The following is a 19,881-nucleotide window of genomic DNA, read 5'->3' as shown; positions in this document are numbered from 1 at the left end:
TGGAAAATAACTAGTTTTCAAGGCTGTCAGTGCAGCAGACCGTCATATGTGAAGTGTGTCAGTGCATCAAAGAAGGATGAAAGCAGAAGTGATCGTGCTCACCAAGTGGAAGGAAACTCTCAGACTGATGGGTCTTCAACGGCCGTCTTTTCTCCTGAACGTGGTTTAGACACGCTGGCTGGCTTCCGCACTTGTCTCTGTTGCTGTGAAGGAGAAAGATGGGTCATTTAATCTCATACTGCTCCTGAATAGAAGCATCACCGAGCTTGACTGCTGTGCACAACATTGGAGAAGAATTTTATATGCTCTCTGTGTGTGTGGATTTCTGAAGCATAGAAGCTTGTAATTTTGCTCGGGTATTTTTTGTCATGGTTTGCCTTGGCATTTCACATCTAGCCCATTTTCTCTTTATCCAGCTATGCACATACGTGCCTGGGTTATCCCCTGCTTAGCCACAGGAAGGGTTTTCTTAGACATGTACTTATCTTTGCTGGTTTGACATAAACGCAGTGTTTCCATTATAGATTTTTAAACAGTCTATTCAGCCCATAACCTACACTGTGATCAGGGATAGTTCCTATCTTTAAGGCAGAATTCCTATTTCTGTGAATCCTTCCAAAGAGTTTGGGAAGAAGTTTGCTCACCTAAGAAGGCTTCCACGGCCAAGGGTGTGATCCGGGATGTGTCCGTTCATGATATTCAAGCTCAGTCGTTTGGAGCTCCGGTTCTTCTTGTCTCTGTGGCCTGGTTCTGCACGGATAGATCCGACTCCATACTTCTCCTCCAAGGACCTCAGTGGCAGCGTCCTATTGATGGGCTGGAAGATGATGGCTCCCACTACCTCAGACACAGGCTCACGGTTACCCACGTAGTATCTCACTAGAGCGGGGATGCTGTCAAAGCCCTCTTTCTCAAACAGGTATTGCACTCGTGAGTAGGCTTCATTCATCACCACCACCCTCTTGTTTATTTTGAAATGCTGGGGACTGTTCTTCCACTGGCATGTCAGGACGTAGTTTCCTGGGCTAGACAGTGAGTCTCGGATTAGGAAGTCACCGTCACGCTGGACCAAGTTCTCAGCCACCTATTGAACAGCAGCATCATATGTGAGGCGTTATAAAGCATTTAATTCCCCCCCCCCCAATATTTAGCTGCCATTTATATAATCTTTATCTGTGGGTCAGAGATGAAATATGATTTTCAGACAGGTAATATCCTCCAAAATATAGGTTCTATTCTTTTGCACTTTTATTGTGATTTTTTTTTTTTTTAAATTAATACGAACATTTTACAGGGCGGCACAGTGGTGTAGTGGTTAGCGCTGTCGCCTCACAGCAAGAAGGTCCGGGTTCGAGCCCTGTGGCCAGCGAGGGCCTTTCTGTGCGGAGTTTGCATGTTCTCCCCGTGTCCGTGTGGGTTTCCTCCGGGTGCTCCGGTTTCCCCCACAGTCCAAAGACATGCAGGTTAGGTTAACTGGTGACTCTAAATTGACCGTAGGTGTGAATGTGAGTGTGAATGGTTGTCTGTGTCTATGTGTTAGCCCTGTGATGACCTGGCGACTTGTCCAGGGTGTACCCCGCCTCTCGCCCGTAGTCAGCTGGGATAGGCTCCAGCTTGCCTGCGACCCTGTAGAACAGGATAAAGCGGCTAGAGATGATGAGATGAGACGAACATTTTACCCTTTTGAAATGTGCGATTTGAAATTCAATGTGACGACAAATTCAAAACATCAGAATGATCTAACTGTCTAAGGCCCTGTTTACATTATTTCGAATCAGCGGATCATCAGATTAACGTTTTTAAAACGATTCGCGTACACACACAAAATTTCTGTGCCCGCAACAAAACCGTTCCCCGTGCACACAGCAACGCCAATACACAGATAGGCTAATCACATGACTAATTAGACGTCACGTCACATGATCCCAGTGCATATCGGGCATGCGCAAGTCACTCACCACTTGCAAGTGGAAGGATGTCGTTGTAAAAAATGAAGTATGCCAGTCTGTTATCGGCGGTACTGGTACTACAATGACGCCTTTTTTACACCGTGTATGGCCTTCGTGTTTATGCTAGAAGGATCTAACAGTGTTCGGTACACTCTTCACCTCGGAGAACGGCCGTTTTTTGCGATTACAACAAGGCTATTTAGTGCTACGGTAACCAACACACTTCCTGTATTGCTCATTCACTTAATGACTTCCTCAACACACTTCCTGTATTGCTCATTCACATGACCAACGTGGCATGACCAACGCCAGCGAATCAGGAAGGTGGATGTCACAGTGACGTTGTCCAATGACGACGTCAGCTAGAGCTCAGCACTGCGTATCCTCGTTCCTCAATGTTTACACAGCACCGGATCAGATACGTACTGGGTTGAATACGTGGGCCCTGGCGGATTCAAACTGTTCCGCCTGTGGAGTCGTTTTCCGGTGTTTTAATGTGCACGGACAGTGCATCTGCAACGAAAACGATACGGATACGGTCTAGTGTAAACACCACCTAATTGTTTACAATATGCAGTGTCTAATAGCTTTAATGGTATTTGATTGAGTCTTATGGTTGCATAATTTAAAATGTCTATGCTTAATTATTATTCATTATGTGAAGCAGAATAAAAAAAAAAACAAACATCAAGAACTTCACCGAGTAAAGCAAGAATCTAAAATCTTCAGTAATTTGAAGCTACTGCTTTCGAGCAACTTTCTACCAGACTGAGCTTTGCTGAGAAAAGTGGCTCCATGTCTGAAATGAACTTGCAGGTATTCAATCAGTTAATTACAGATCACATACTAGAATTAGAGAGACTGTCTGTCTAAATACTGGGTTTTTTTTTTCTTTCAATAGGTCTTAGAGTGTTTTAGTAGTTTCATGGTGAGTTGAGGTTGATGGACTTGCGTTTTGTTTGCACCTCTTTATATTGTCTCTCAAAGGAAGCGACTTGTATTGTCGAATCGATTTATTTACACGACACTGCTTTTATAGTTCACTTTTCCAGGTGGACTTGTACTGCAGGTTGATACCTGCCCAGTACTAACAAAACCTCTATTTCTACATCACTATTGAACTTTTATCCTCAACCCCACAACCCTTTCTGGATGTTGCTGGCAACAAGCAAATTCAATCACAAATCATAACTGTCATCATTTCACTTTAAAAATGGTGTCAGAATCAACCCATAACTGGCTTCCCTTCTTCTCAAGTATCATTTCTTTAATCCCGTTCAGTTGAGCAGGTCTGACTTGTTTCTGCATGGCTAAACACGGTTCAGATTATGGGCAGCCAGATGAATAATGTCTGATACAGAAAGTTTTATGCTCACAAATTACAGGTCATAAGAGCGTATTACTTTCTTTGATATCATCAAGGCATTCAATGGCCTGCAAGACCAGCTGCAAGTTTTCCTGGCTCAATTATCAAACCTAATTACATGTACACATGTTTAATGTATACATAATAGATATGTGGGCATTGAGCACAGTCATGTGATACATATGGAACAAAGTGTTTTATTCCTCTTATACCACATCAGTTTGCTAAGACATTTTTTTTCATTTATTAAAGCATGTCATACTTTTTCCGTTTATAGTTACATGTAATATTGGAGAATGTCCACAAAGCAAGCTTCTTCTGCATGATAACAGCTATTTAAAAGTTTTTTTTTTTCATGAAATCGAGTCGTGCATGAGCTGATAGCCAGTGTAACACCGAGTCGGCTATAAGCCATGTATGATGAGATTGAGTGGAATAACTGTTTTATTCTATCCACATTCAGTGGATTTTGAGAAACAGAGCATTTTTATTTTTTGCAAATTCTATAAATAAAAACTTTATACAAAACATCCAACAAAATCATTTCCTCTTAGAATGTAAACAAACCGGCAAAATGCAATAATAATAATAATTATTCCATATTTTGTTGCTTTTTTAAATATATTTTTTGGGGGGTTTTGTTTTCAAGTAGAGTTTTTATTTCATCCTCGGTTGGTTCAGCAACGTGCTCCGCCATTTTGTTTTTCTCTACTCATGGTATATGAGCTGTAGTAGTAGAGTAGCCAATCGGAGTGTGCGATTGCTCATATCCAGTGAATGTGGATAGGAAAAAAACAGTAATTCCATTACAAGCCCCTTTCTTTTCCAGTTAATAAGATAAAAACGCAGCTTGTGTTAGCGAGAAACCGCAGAGCACTCGGTCCTGAAGGGTTTCCCATGTTGGACTACTTAAATTTGTACTTCTAACTGTTAGAAAGTGCTGACACTGGAGGCTCCTTCCAAAAACTGCTCACCATATAAACAGTTACGCATTTATGTTAAGCATCCATTCTCCAATTTCCAAGTCCCAAAGTCCGAGTTTTTACGATAGAAATAATGAGTGCATCAATATAAACCTGTGTTTTGGTTTGCTGCTGTAAGAGTTGCGGCGTTATAGAAAATCACCTTCTGACCAATCAGATTAGAGAATTCAACAGCACCATGGTTTACAGTGATGTATTGTTCAATGAGCTGGTTCTAATGAAAATGCTGAATGATGGATTGCTACGTTTAAGGTTCATCAGTAAAGTGTGCAAAATAGCATCAGACTCTGCATCTACACCTGCTATGTCCTTGTGACATGTGCACAGTGAAACACGGACTGCTGCTGTGATTGATGTCTAGTTGGATACACTACCGTTCAAAAGTTTGGGGTCACCCAGACAATTTTGTGTTTTCCATGAAAAGTCACACTTTTATTTCCCACCATAAGTTGTAAAATGAATAGAAAATATAGTCAAGACATTTTTCTGGCCATTTTGAGCATTTAATCGACCCCACAAATGTGATGCTCCAGAAACTCAATCTGCTCAAAGGAAGGTCAGTTTTATAGCTTCTCTAAAGAGCTCAACTGTTTTCAGCTGTGCTAACATGATTGTACAAGGGTTTTCTAATCATCCATTAGCCTTCTGAGGCAATGAGCAAACACATTGTACCATTAGAACACTGGAGTGAGAGTTGCTGGAAATGGGCCTCTATACACCTATGGAGATATTGCACCAAAAACCAGACATTTGCAGCTAGAATAGTCATTTAGCACATTAGCAATGTATAGAGTGGATTTCTGATTAGGTTAAAGTGATCTTCATTGAAAAGAACAGTGCTTTTCTTTCAAAAATAAGGACATTTCAAAGTGACCCCAAACTTTTGAACGGTAGTGTATGTTGTTAATCCCTAGTGAACACACAGGAATGTTAAAGCAGCATCTAGAGTTCGGCCTGAGTAAAGATTTCACTTCTGAATATCTACTAGATTGAATAAATATTTACTTCACTAACTGGGTTTGAAAGACACATAACAAGAACGCTCTTCTTAAAAAGTCAGAGTACGGCTTGTGCTTCTGAACACTTTTGACCCTCGACCATTTGGATGCTTTTTATTTCTAAATGTGGTTGTACCAGTTCGAAGCAGGTTTGACTCCTTTGAACTGAGTAATGTTCAGACACTGAATGTTTTTTGTTACAAGCTCAACTCTGAGAGAATCTTGTGACAACAGGAACCAAACTCCGATCATTGAGTTGAATATATTGCAGGTATACTACTAAAGCTAGCAGCAGGATTCAAGTTGAACGTCATACGTGCCTTCTAGATCAGAGATTAGTAGACTGTTGGACTAACCTTGTCTCAAGGATGAGCTGTCGCAAACACACCACATGTATATATTTCATTATAATGTTTCACAAATGATCCTCTGCCAGAGATCAGACATGTCACACGAAATAAGCAGCAAAATATGATTAGTCAAGCTTAGCCAAAGCAGCAGAAAAGTGAGTGACATTGAAATGAAGTGCTCATCGCTCTTGTTTAAAAAAGTATTCCTACAATTACAGCAAAAAAAAAAAAAACACCACACAGCACTTTACTGTCTAGATACACCCTGCTTTCCTCCTGTCTTTGTGTATCACTGTGAGTTTACCTGTCTTGGAATGGCTCCATGGTACCATGCATGGCTCCGAGGTTCCTCTCCACACTGTTTCAGCTCTTCCTCCAGCTCCCGGCGTAGCTTCTCTGGAGCTCCATCCATGATATGCTTGTCCCTGGAGAACTGCACATAAATGGGAACAACAAAGTCTTTCAGTGTCCTCAAATCCATGATCGTATCATCCACACTGCATGTGTGTTCGAGCCACAAAGCAACCTTCACACTTAACCTCCTCTCATTTGCTCACTCTTTGTTTTTAGTATAACCCTGCCTCTATCTTCTGCCACTGTCACACTCCGTACAAACCGGACTGATAGATGTACCTGTTGATGATTTCCATGACTCAACAATCCCTCCTCCCCTTTTTACTGTGTCCTAACCTCCGATAGGCTCTGGAACGTGCCCTACCCTTACCTGTAGGTTCACTCACACAGTAACAAACACCCCCCCGCTTATTCCTGTTCTGTCTGAGTCATCGTTTTCAGTCAGAGATTCATTTTGGAGAAACCAGAGGAGGGTTGAGAATAAACTGGGGACTGAGTAGGAATTATCCTCAATATATTACGTTATATCATCTTTAATGCAGGAAATGATGAAACATGACTCTTTATTAGAAGCATTAGGGTTTCCTAGTATTAGCAAATTCCACTGGCAAAACATTAATTCAGTGCTGGATCATTTCAGTGCATTAATGAACTTAGTGAATTGTCATTAGGAGCCAATGGCATTGAGCAATGCTTTATACCAGACAGGCAAATAGAAACTGTCCCACACGCACCCACATATACAGTACAGCATCCACACTTGAGCAAGAACTAACCTGCAGAGTTACGACAATAAAAAAAAAAAAAAAAACTATCCTTTCTGAGTTTCTTAATCCTTGCTTTTGTTCTGACTGGGTAAACCCACACTGCTTTTTATCCAATGTTAACGACAGACATACGAATATACTGTACTAATAACGTATACTTGGAGAGGACTACACAAGAACAGTATGCTTATTTACTTTTGATATATTTGCACCTAAGTATCTCTGAAAAACAGTAAACTATATGCCAAGTAAGCTATACGTTTGTTACTAGTGATAGTATGGTTATGAAACTTATTTCTGAATATACTAAACATTTAAGTCGACTGACATCTACAGTATTTAAGTCCACCTTCAGTTATTTATCAGACTTTTATGTGAGCAAAAGTTATTCCAGTATGAAATATACGCAGAATACGTTTTTAAACTTTCAAAGTCATTCTAAATTGTATTTAAATTCATATCAGCTTGACTTCACAGTATAGCATTTCACCTGACACTTTGCCTTTAACTGTACCTGACGTGACAATAAATACAATTTTATTTGTATTAAAAACCATTTTCAGAGTGATATTGGGCTTATAGTAGGTCCTGAAGATCTGACTTCTGAATCCTGGCTTCCACACAGGAAGGGTGGGCTTCCTTTCCTCTCTTTCTCCCCCCCCCCCCCCCCCCCCCCTCCGCTATGTTTTCCTCAATTCAATTTGGTCGCTCGCCAATACCTACCCACCAGCCAGTTCTCTCCTACCAACCGGGGAGGGTGAAATCTAAGATGAGTCAGCCAGCCACATAATTTCGAACTGCTGCTCATGCTGTATCACAGGGCAGTGTAACAGACACTGAGGAAAGCGCTATCTACCCTCTTCCACATACATGAGCTCACAGATGCATACGATTGGCTGGGGTCACTGTGACTGACAGGGGAGTGAGAGTATGCAATCCTTTCTGAATTCCAACTGCCACTGGTGATGTCATAAGCGTCACAGCCAACCAGTCAGCAGGTCTGTCTTCATATGCATATCCTAGCTGCACAGTGCAGTGCACTCTTCTCTCCGTCACTGTCTGCTGTTTGTTACTTTCTCTTATTTCTTTTCTTCTCTCTTTTTCTCCTCTCCCAATCTTCTTCTTTCTACTTATCTGTCCTTCTCTCCCTCCTACTTTTCCCCCTACTCTTTTTTTTTCTTTCTTTTGTATAAAGGAAATAAACTCCTTATATTTTGGTAAATGATAAATGTGCTTAATGCACATACAGTATACTACACTTAAAGGAGAACTGAAGGCAAATTTATCAGAATTCTATTTCTCATTTTATTAAATATAGGAATGCATTTTTGATCGCTATTTTGTCACTGCTAGAGCAAGTTATGAGTGTTTGAAATATGCTATGTAACATATCAGTCCATGTCGAAGCAACGAGATTCGTTGAGACCTGTGCGAGACATCGTGGGACGGAAGTAAAACGTACAGCGGAAATCAAAGTGACCGACATCTGCCCACGTTGTCAAAAGACGCGTGCACCCTCTTTCGAACGCTGACGTGATCAAGCTGGAAGTTTTGTTTGTTTTGATAGCAGCCAGGAAAGTTTGAAAAAAGTAGGCAGTAATCATTTAAACTCGTTTTTGTGCAATATGTCGTTTGGAAAACAGTTTTCAAAATGGCGGCACTGACACCTGGTTGACACTTGACGTTTCGAAGTCTCGCAGAAGTCTCGTGAAGATCGTGCGGATAAGTGACGCCTGCCGTGGACCATCTCATCTCATCATCTCATTATCTGTAGCCGCTTTATCCTGTTCTACAGGGTCGCAGGCAAGCTGGAGCCTATCCCAGCTGACTACGGGCGAAAGGCGGGGTACACCCTGGACAAGTCGCCAGGTCATCACAGGGCTGACACATAGACACAGACAACCATTCACACTCACATTCACACCTACGGTCAATTTAGAGTCACCAGTTAACCTAACCTGCATGTCTTTGGACTGTGGGGGAAACCGGAGCACCCGGAGGAAACCCACGCAGACACGGGGAGAACATGCAAACTCCACACAGAAAGGCCCTCGCCGGCCACGGGGCTCGAACCCAGAACCTTCTTGCTGTGAGGCGACAGCGCTAACCACTACACCACGCCCCTGCGTGGACCAAACGAACTAAATTCAACATGGCTAAAAACCGAATAGGCTGATAAGTATAATATTTAATTGCAATTAGTTTGCAATATGAGTCACGATATAAGGTTACTAAAACCGAAAACGTAATTGAATAACACATTAATTAAGAAATAAAGCGAGTTTAAAAATGACTTCAGTTCTCTTTTAAAAAGTACTGAAGTACAACCCCGATTCCAAAAAAGTTGGGACAAAGTACAAATTGTAAATAAAAACGGAATGCAATGATGTGGAAGTTTCAAAATTCCATATTTTATTCAGAATAGAACATAGATGACATATCAAATGTTTAAACTGAGAAAATGTATCATTTAAAGAGAAAAATTAGGTGATTTTAAATTTAATGACACTGCCACATCTCAAAAAAGTTGGGGCAAGGCCATGTTTACCACTGTGAGACATCCCCTTTTCTCTTTACAACAGTCTGTAAACGTCTGGGGACTGAGGAGACAAGTTGCTCAAGTTTAGGGATAGGAATGTTAACCCATTCTTGTCTAATGTAGGATTCTAGTTGCTCAACTGTCTTAGGTCTTTTTTGTCGTATCTTCCGTTTTATGATGCGCCAAATGTTTTCTATGGGTGAAAGATCTGGACTGCAGGCTGGCCAGTTCAGTACCCGGACCCTTCTTCTACGCAGCCATGATGCTGTAATTGATGCAGTATGTGGTTTGGCATTGTCATGTTGGAAAATGCAAGGTCTTCCCTGAAAGAGACATCGTCTGGATGGGAGCATATGTTGCTCTAGAACCTGGATATACCTTTCAGCATTGATGGTGTCTTTCCAGATGTGTAAGCTGCCCATGCCACACGCACTAATGCAACCCCATACCATCAGAGATGCAGGCTTCTGAACTGAGTGCTGATAACAACTCGGGTCGTCCTTCTCTTCTTTAGTCCGAATGACACGGCGTCCCTGATTTCCATAAAGAACTTCAAATTTTGATTCGTCTGACCACAGAACAGTTTTCCACTTTGCCACAGTCCATTTTAAATGAGCCTTGGCCCAGAGAAGGCGTCTGCGCTTCTGGATCATGCTTAGATACGGCTTCTTCTTTGAACTATAGAGTTTTAGCTGGCAACGGCGGATGGCACGGTGAATTGTGTTCACAGATAATGTTCTCTGGAAATATTCCTGAGCCCATTTTGTGATTTCCAGTACAGAAGCATGCCTGTATGTGATGCAGTGCCGTCTAAGGGCCCGAAGATCACGGGCACCCAGTATGGTTTTCCGGCCTTGACCCTTACGCACAGAGATTCTTCCAGATTCTCTGAATCTTTTGATGATATTATGCACTGTAGATGATGATATGTTCAAACTCTTTGCAATTTCACACTGTCGAACTCCTTTCTGATATTGTTCCACTATTTGTTGGCACAGAATTAGGGGGATTGGTGATCCTCTTCCCATCTTTACTTCTGAGAGCCGCTGCCACTCCAAGATGCTCTTTTTATACCCAGTCATGTTAATGACCTATTGCCAGTTGACCTAATGAGTTGCAATTTGGTCCTCCAGCTGTTCCTTTTTTGTACCTTTAACTTTTCCAGCCTCTTATTGCCCCTGTCCCAATTTTTTTGAGATGTGTTGCTGTCATGAAATTTCAAATGAGCCAATATTTGGCATGAAATTTCAAAATGTCTCACTTTCGACATTTGATATGTTGTCTATGTTCTATTGTGAATACAATATCAGTTTTTGAGATTTGTAAATTATTGCATTCCGTTTTTATTTACAATTTGTACTTTGTCCCAACTTTTTTGGAATTGGGGTTGTATACTATATTTGCTAAAGGGAGAACGATATATTCCTGGAATCAGAGCACATTGTGTGATTGACTGGTTCCATGGCAAGTTTGGAAATGCACACTGAATCACACTGATGACATACAGAGTGTTCAATGACAAAGTCCTATCTGATTCAGTCTGAGTGCTTTGTTGTTGACCTGGTTTAGTCCAGTGTGTGGCCTTCATTTACAAAAATCTGAACTTACAGGGTTTTTTTTTTAAACGATTAACTCTAAACCATGTAAAATGTTCAGTTTATTTTCTCCTTGTGGCAAAGAAAATCATATCTTGGAGCACTGATCGCAGTTATCCTACTGCAGGAGGCGAAAATGTTGGGGACATTTAAAGAACATCCTCGCTTCTTCATCCTGTTAGCTGAACATTTGGAATGTTTGCTATGTGTGGTACCCAACCTCAGAGTCTTAAAAGTACTAGCTTCATGCCCAGCACTGTAGTTGTGTGTACTGCGGCTGCTTCATGTGGTGTCAGTGCTTAACTGCAGGCTAAATCTGGCTGTACGGGAAGGGCCTTCGCACCACTTCCCATTTTACTGTGACCCTGTGTGTTACATGGCATATAGAACCGGCACAGAATTGCAGGAAATTAAGAGTGGTGATGTGTGCTTTGTGTAGTGGAAACACAAACTAATACGGCAATGACTGTTTGTTTCAGCAGACACTTAATGAACCGAGCAGGGAGCTCGCTTACGCACGCATGCACTTACACATAACCACACTTCGTACAGCAGCGTATTTTATTAGTGTGGCTCATTTAAAAGAGTGTGTCCCTTTAGCCCTTCAGATGAAAATAGTTTTTATGGCTTGATTAACTGCTACTCAGCTGGATCTGGCTGCGTACGGTATCTGTGTTGCTGAGAGGCGTTTGTGGTGATCTCATTAATTCAGGAGACAAACAAGACAAAGCACACACAAATAGCCGGTGTGTCGAAAACCTAAATAAATGCTACTAAGGCTGTATTCAGAGGCAGGAAGGCCTCGAGTCATGTTCAAATTGAAGGCTTTCATACAATGTTGTCTTCTGAGATACTTTAATCTGGCTGACTTTTGAAGGCAGGATACGTGTATTCTGTGCTATCCTACTTCCAGTTAGCCAGTCTGTTTAAAAAAAAAAAGAAAAAGATTGCAGAAAACCATGTGGAGAGAGGGAGCAGTTTGTGGACAAATAAGTTATTTGTAATTATTTCCTGACTTAAGCTTTTATTTCTAGTTGCATATGGTTGTGTGGTCACAGAACATTTGGTCTATTTTCTCAGAAAGCACTTTATTCCATCTCACCTATTAGTCAGTGTCAGTAACCTTGCAAATTGGTGACATAGCTGCCCACTGCTCTGGGTATGTGTGTGTGCTCATTGCTCACTTGTGTGTGCATGCGTGTTCATTGCTTCAGATGGGTTAAAAGCAGAGGAGGAATTTCACTGTGTTTGAGTGTACACGGGACAAAAGCTTCTTCTTCTTCATACGCTGCATTTGAAGCCTGTCAAAATATTTTCTTACAGGTACCATTGTAGTTACTGTATTGGACCACTTGCCTTATAAGATAACTGACATACTTCATACTTTTTCATTTCATCTTCATACATTTTTCACGCTTTTTTCCCCTCTTCGTTCCTTCCTTCCATCCATCCAGCTCCTTGCAAACACTATGTATTTCCTTCAGGAAATGCAAATCTAATGCCGCTTTTCCACTACAAACGCGGCTGAGTCGGGCTGAGCCGTGCCGTGCTGAGTCGGGCTGAGCGGGGCTGTTGGAGTTGCATTTCGACTACAACCGCGCTGAACCGTGCTGGCTGGAAGTGGGTGGACACATTGGGTGGAGTTAGCGAAAGTGGGTGGACGTCGTTAAGCAGCGCAAACAGTGACATCAGTGAGCTTTTAAGCGGTAGTCTCACGACCCGAATAGTAAACAATAAACATGGAGGACATGGAGTCGTTAGTGTTGCTGGTCTTGGTGCTGTGGCTTGTTGTCACCGACAACGCGGACAGATACTGGCAAGAGCGTATAGATGAGGCGAGGCGCATAAGGCTTCAGAAATTCTCGTAATTCGTAATTCTTCTCCTTCCGGGTTTGCGGTGTTTACAGATCCCAGCGCACTCGCGGGGCGTGTGTGGGCATGTGAGGACACTCCTCCTCACCAATCAGTGCACAGGGGAGTGTCTGCTCACGCCCCCAGCCTCACTCGGCACGGCTTGGCTCGCTTCAGCCCCACTCCAAAACGGTGCGAGTTTTAGGGGCTAAGCAGGGCTGAAACGAGCTGAGTCGTGCTGGTTTTTGGTAGTCGAAACGCGAGCCGTGTCGGGCTGAAGTGAGCTGAAGCGAGCTGAAGTGAGCTGAAAAAGGGTAGTGGAAAAGGGCCATAATTGACATCCTCCAATCTCAGCAATGGAAACTTGTTAATCATGTTGATTCTGTCTGAACTTAAAGGAGAACTGAAGTCATTTTTAAACTTGCTTTATTTCTTAATTAACGTGTTATTCAATTACGTTTTCGGTTTTAGTAACCTTATATCGTGACTCGTATTGGCAACTAATTGCAATTAAATATTATACTGATCGGCCTATTCGGTTTTTAACCATGCTGAATGTAGTTCGTTTGGTCCACGGCAGGTGTCGCTTATCCGCGCGATCTTCACGAGCCTTGTGCGAGACTTCGAAACGTCAAGTGTCAGCGCCGCCATTTTGAAAACTGTTTTCCAAACGAAATATTGCACGAAAACGAGTTTAAATGACGATTACTGCCTACTTTTTTTTTCAAACTTTCCTGGTTGCTATCAAAACAAACAAAACTTCCGGCTTGATTACGTCAACATTCGAAAGAGGGCACGTGTGTCTTTTGACAACGTTAGCAGATTTCGGTCACTTTGATTTCCGCTGTACGTTTTACTTCCGTCCTACGATGTCTCGCACAGGTCTCAACGAATCTCATTTACGGCCATCGCTTTGACATATGGACTGATATATTACAGAGCATATTTAAAACACTCATAGCTTGCTATAGCAGTGACAAAATAGCGATCAAAAATGCATTCTGATATTTAATAAAATGAGATAAATAGAATTTTAAGAATTAAAACAAAAAAAAATTGCCCTCAGTTTTCCTTTAAAGCAGTGCGTGTAGCTAGTCCCCAAGCTCCATGCTAGACCACAGGAAAGGTTTAGAATTATAATCCCAATAGACCAGAAGTGATTTCTTTGGTTGATGAAGTGTTTAGTAGAAGCACAATGGCTGTTTTTAATTTTCTTTGTATTTCTTGGCATGTGCTGAACATACAATAGCTGTCAAACCAGAATGACTGGGTGTAACACTCACTTGTTTTGCATCGGTTGTTGTCTTTTGGAGCCAAATAGATGTAGACAGATTTCTGATGCGCCCACACCTATCACACATCTATCATGAGGTCAACCTACTGCTCATTATTGAATGAACAGTATGCTAAACCTGACTTCAGTAGCAGACCCTGTATGAATTAGTGGTTCTCATTGGGGCGTGCTATTCCCATGTTTGTAAGAGACCGAAGGGTGGCTTAGGTTGGCAAAGCCAGATTTGGGTTGTACCATGTTCTGTGGACTTTGATTTTTGAGAATAAGAAGGAGGTCCCATCACTGTTAGATGAAAGCACACTGCACATAAATGGCTCTCTTTTCAGTGGAACATTTTCAACTTTTAAACAATCAGGCACTGAATGCTGACGACATTTGCTGTGAGGGATAGGGCAAAGCCACTAGAGAGTTCTAACTATGAAATTTCTTCAGCTGTAATAATGTATCAATAATGTACGTAACTGTAATAAAACATGAATTTAAAAAATTTCCAGAAGCTCACGCACAACAACTGACAGCCCAGCCCTTTGAGTAGGCTGATCTCCATGCTCAGCATCTCCATGCTTATTATTTTTTTCATAGCAAATATAGGCTGACAAGCCCATGACTGAAATAACCCAAGATGCCACTGGTATTGTAGCAAGAGATGGGCGGTGTTCTCTCACTATTTAGTCAAGAGTAGGCCGAGCCATCACCCCACAAGCCACAAATTACAGCCACCAGACGACATACTGGAGAATCCATCAGAAAGTGGTTAGTTGTCCTTGTTCTCTTTTTAATCATCACAGCATTAGGCAACACGTGGACCAAATGAAGCAATGAAACACCCAAATCCCAAAAGAAAAACATTCCACTCAACTAATTTACAGTGTACAGGCATTCTCATAGCTTCGGGGCTGAGTTGGCATATTGTAATTTCACAGTATAATATATGATTATTGTGCCAGCTGCTGTAAGCTTTCCTGGCATCTCAAGAACATTCATTCTGCTGTACGCCATCTCTGCATGACTTAGGAGTTATGAGTGTGAGCTCAGAAGCATTTTAAGGTGCACTGAGGCCATAAAATTTTAAAAAGCACGGTTACTTATAAGCAGCTCCAGGTCACTGTGACTGCTGTTAAACCTTTGAACAAGCCATGACATTATCAAAACATTTGTGCATCAGTTCAATCACCAGCATGCTTCTGCATGACATGTACAGTGTCTTGCAAAAGTATTCATCCCCCTTTGTGCTTGTCCTGTTTGTTGCATTACAAGCTGGAATTAAAATGGATTTTGGGGGGGGGTTAGCACCATTTGATTTACACAACATGCCTACCAGTTTAAAGGTGAAAATTGTTGTTTTATTGTGACACAAACAATAATTAAGATGAAAAACAGAACTTGAGTGTGCATAGGTATTCAAACCCCCCCCCAAAAAAGTCAATACTTTGTAGAGCCACCTTTCGCTGCAATTACAGCTGCAAGTCTCTTGGGGTATGTCTGTATTAGCTTGGCACATCTAGCCACTGGGATTTTTGCCCATTCCTCAAGGCAAAACTGCTCCAACTCCTTCAAGTTAGATGGGCTGCGTTGGTGTACAGCAATCTTCAAGTTATGCCACAGATTCTCAATTGGATTGAGGTCTGGGCTTTGATTAGGCCATTCCAAGACATTTACATGTTTCCCTTTAAACCACTCCAGTGTAGCTTTAGCAGCGTGTTTCGGGTCATTGTCCTGCTGGATTGTGAATCTTTGTCCCAGTCTCAAACCTCTGGCCGACTCAAACAGGTTTTCCTCCAGAATTGCCCTGCATTTAGTGGCATGCAGCTTTCCTTCAGTCCTGACCAGCTTTCCTGTCCCTGCAGATGAAAAATATCCCCACAGCATGATGCTGCCACCACCATGCTTCACTGAAGGAATGGTGTTCTCAGGGTTTGTGCTGCACATGGCATTTCCCATGATGGCCAAAAAGATCCATTTAAGTCTCATTTGACCAGAAAATCTTCTTCCATGTGTTTGGGGAGTCTGCCACATGCTGTTGGGCAAACTCCAAATGTGTTTTCTTAAGCAATGACTTTTTTTCTGGCCACTCTTCCATAAAGCTCTGCTCTGTGAAGTGTACAGCTTGAAGTGGTCCTATGGACAGATACTCCCATCTCCACTGTGGATCTTTGCAGCTCCTTCAGAGTTATCTTTGGTGTCTTTGTTGCATCTCTGATTAATGCCCTCCTTGCCCGGGCTGTGAGTTTTGGTGGGCGGCCTTCTCTTGTCAGGTTTGTAGTGGTGCCATATTCTTTCCATTTTGCTATAATGGATTAAATGGTGCTCTGTGGGATATTCAAAGTTTGGGATATTTTTAATAACCTAACCCTGATCTATACTTCTCCACAACTTTGTCTCTGACCTGTTTGGAGGCTCCTTGGTTTTCATGTTGCTTGCTTCATAGTGCTGCAGAGTCAGGGTCCTTCCAGAACAGGGTGATTTATACAGACATCATGTGACAGATCATGTGACACTTTGATTGCACACAGGTGGATCTTAATCAACTAATTATGTGACTTATGAAGTGAATTGGTTGGACCAGCTCTTATTTAGGGGTTTCATACAAATACCTATGCACACTCTCAGATTTCTGTTTTTTAATCTTAATTATTGTTTGTGTCACAATAAAACAACAATTTGCATATTTAAAGTGGTAGGCATGTTGTGTAAATCAAATGGTGCGAACCCCCCAAAAATCCATTTTAATTCCAGCTTGTAACGTGACAAAACAGGACAAACACAAAGGGGGATGAATACTTTCGCAAGACACTGTAGGGTCCATGTGATTAAGTGACTTCAGAGATGCCCATGTGATCTTTGACTCTTTTTGAGTCGTAAGTGGATTATTGGTAGGATTCTCCTGGTCATCTGAATTGACAGAGTGTGAACTAAATGACCTAAATTATGAGTTCTTGAAGATAAATGCCTCAAATAAATTAAAACTTAATAATGTCTTACCTTAGTCTAAGACCTATTTTAAAACCAAAAATAAGTTCAATATTTATCTCACTTTGATAAATATACACTGGATTTATTAGTAAATATGTTGCTAAAGCTGTTGAAACTATCATAGGCTCCTTTGAGATGCCATGTATAGAGGATATTACACAGTGGTGCGAAAATATGAAGTTTATCTTCAAGTGGTGGACATATTCATGACTGAGTGAAGCGAACAAGTGAAATATTTTTCAACACGAGAAGATAAACTTCATATCTTCACACCACTGTGTAATGTTCTTTATATTATATGGACACATCCATAAAAAATTATGCAAGTTAGTGAAAAGAGTTTAAATTTTGAATCGGTTCACCAGTTTGACAACGCATATCAAGTCAGCGGGAAAACACTGGGAGTGGAAAATATGCCACTCAGACCCGCAATGTATTTCATATGGAAAATACGAGTTTTTCAATAAAAGATGATAAACTTCATATCTTCAAGCCAACATGTGATTTTCTTTTTATTATATAGGACACCTTCACAAACAAAACGTACCCAAATTTATCAAAACAGTTCGATATCCTCACGAGTGAGGATATTGGAAATTATTATCCATACAGGACACTTTTTCGATGGAATAAAAACGTGTTCTATTCCCTTCTAGCAGGTTTCATTTCATTTGGTTTGATAGCATGCGATATTGTTAGCATATAGCTTATCCTACGTGTATTACGTCACTCTACCCAATGGAGAATGAGCGTTGAATATGGTTTACGATACTGCATGGTTGTCAAGACAACATGACGTCACACGTTGGAGACAATTTGTAAACAAACATAGCCGCCAGGTTTGCCTTGTTAAATATGGAAGATTTTGAGAGAATTTTGAAAGGGAAAGACGTGTTGAACACCCGAAAGGAATGTGTATAATAATAATATTGGCTGGCTTGTCTTCGATTCGTTCAACGTCATGCTAGCTGAATGGAATGTATCTGATATACCACTCAGCGCCATCCATCCATCCATTATCTGTAGCCGCTTTATCCTGTTCTACAGGGTCGCGGGCAAGCTGGAGCCTATCCCAGCTGACTATGGGCGAGAAGCGGGGTACATCCTGGACAAGTCGCCAGGTCATCACAGGGCTGACACATAGAGACAAACAACCATTCACACTCACATTCACACCTACGGTCAATTTAGAGTCACCAGTTAACCTAACCTGCATGTCTTTGGACTGTGGGGGAAACCGGAGCACCCGGAGGAAACCCACGCGGACACGGGGAGAACATACAAACTCCACATACAAAGACCCCCGTCAGCTGCTGGGCTCAAACCCAGGACCTTCTTGCTGTGAGACGACAGTGCTAACCACTACACCACCGTGCCACCCCAGCGCCAGCCAATATTATTTAAATATGTTACTCGATGTCTTGGATGGGCGGCACGGTGGTGTAGTGGTTAGTGCTGTCGCCTCACAGCAAGAAGGTCCGGGTTCGAGCCCCGTGGCCGGCGAGGGCCTTTCTGTGCGGAGTTTGCATGTTCTCCCCGTGTCCGCGTGGGTTTCCTCCGGGTGCTCCGGTTTCCCCCACAGTCCAAAGACATGCAGGTTAGGTTAACTGGTGACTCTAAATTGACCGTAGGTGTGAATGTGAGTGTGAATGGTTGTCTGTGTCTATGTGTCAGCCCTGTGATGACCTGGCGACTTGTCCAGGGTGTACCCCGCCTTTCACCCGTAGTCAGCTGGGATAGGCTCCAGCTTGCCTGCGACCCTGTAGAACAGGATAAAGCGGCTAGAGATAATGAGATGAGATGAGAATGTCCCGGATGTAGTTTGTATGAAAAATACAAGTGGCGTATTTCCCAGTAAAAGACTTGTGTCTATATAATTAAAATACAAACGCAAAACACCACCATTGAATTCTCACCACAGTAGCCTGCTTTGCCCCTCACAACTTCCTGTGAAACCTCAAAGATAAGCATAGGATGAAGATACCAGGTCTCTCCAGAGGTTTTCAGGGCAATTAGTGGGCAGTAGTAGTGGTCTCATGTACAGTCTCATCCTTCCTGAGCTAAAGTAAACGAAGAGCCCAACATATGTAAGTGGCTCATCTGAGCCTTTAGTCCTCTGTTTATATCAGCGCATCTCCCTGTCCTGGCCTTCTTCTTGTTCCCAAAGGCCAGCACTGTGTCCATCCATGCCCTGCACGGTCTCAGGCAACATAAAGCCCATGGGACCTGAGGAAATCAGAGAATGGACTGGTCGTGGATGCCTACTGGGGATTTATGACCCTTTTAAAGTGATTGCAAGAGAGTGTGTTTCTTTTCCTTTCTTTCTTTTTTATATCTATAGCATAGTATGTGCTCTTTAAAATATCTCCAACTGCCTAACACATCCATATTTGGCACATATTTGGATATTGTTTGGCTGAAGTGTAATAATGTGGAGCTCCAAGTCCACTTAAATTAGACTCCCTATTTTTCTCTCTCTCAATCCACCTTTCTTCCAAATTATGTCCCAATTTTTCTGACATGTTCTTTCTGTTTATATCTATATAATATCTGTTTTTGTTTAATCTACCCTATAGGCCAAGTAAGAAAGCCAACTATGGAAGACAGCAAGTGATTTTTAAAATGTGTGTTATATTTTTACAATCAATACAAAAGTGTTGGTGCTGCTTCCAAAATGTCGGCCTATACTATTTCTTATTCCTGACCATCAGTTTGCTCTTAATCAGTCCTCAGCTCTTTAGGAGGGTGTGCGGAGTGGGAACTGGGGCAACTGGGTTGGATCACACTAAACCATGCCGTCTTTACAGTATTTCCTTGAGCACACTACATTTGTTGTATAGTTGGAGAGACTTCACAGCCCAC

The 19,881-nt window shown here is 41.9% G+C and overlaps 1 protein-coding gene across 4 annotated transcripts in view; it reads right to left on the bottom strand.

The window, feature by feature from the left end:
* The window catches only part of bcar3 (BCAR3 adaptor protein, NSP family member), a 92,369-nt gene that overhangs the window by 7,574 nt on the left and 64,914 nt on the right, over positions 1 to 19,881 (bottom strand). For all 4 annotated transcript variants that reach the window (XM_060932130.1, XM_060932129.1, XM_060932133.1 and 1 more), the window contains 3 exons: positions 5,951 to 6,079; positions 645 to 1,084; positions 103 to 203 (listed from right to left, as the gene is read on the bottom strand). In XM_060932130.1, coding sequence (XP_060788113.1) covers positions 103 to 203; positions 645 to 1,084; positions 5,951 to 6,079 — 670 coding nt within the window. The remainder of the gene's footprint in view (positions 1 to 102; positions 204 to 644; positions 1,085 to 5,950; positions 6,080 to 19,881) is intronic.

This window comes from Neoarius graeffei, chromosome 10 (genome assembly GCF_027579695.1).
Source record: "Neoarius graeffei isolate fNeoGra1 chromosome 10, fNeoGra1.pri, whole genome shotgun sequence".
NCBI classification, from domain to species: domain Eukaryota; kingdom Metazoa; phylum Chordata; class Actinopteri; order Siluriformes; family Ariidae; genus Neoarius; species Neoarius graeffei.
This window is presented reverse-complemented; position numbering and strand designations above follow the sequence as displayed.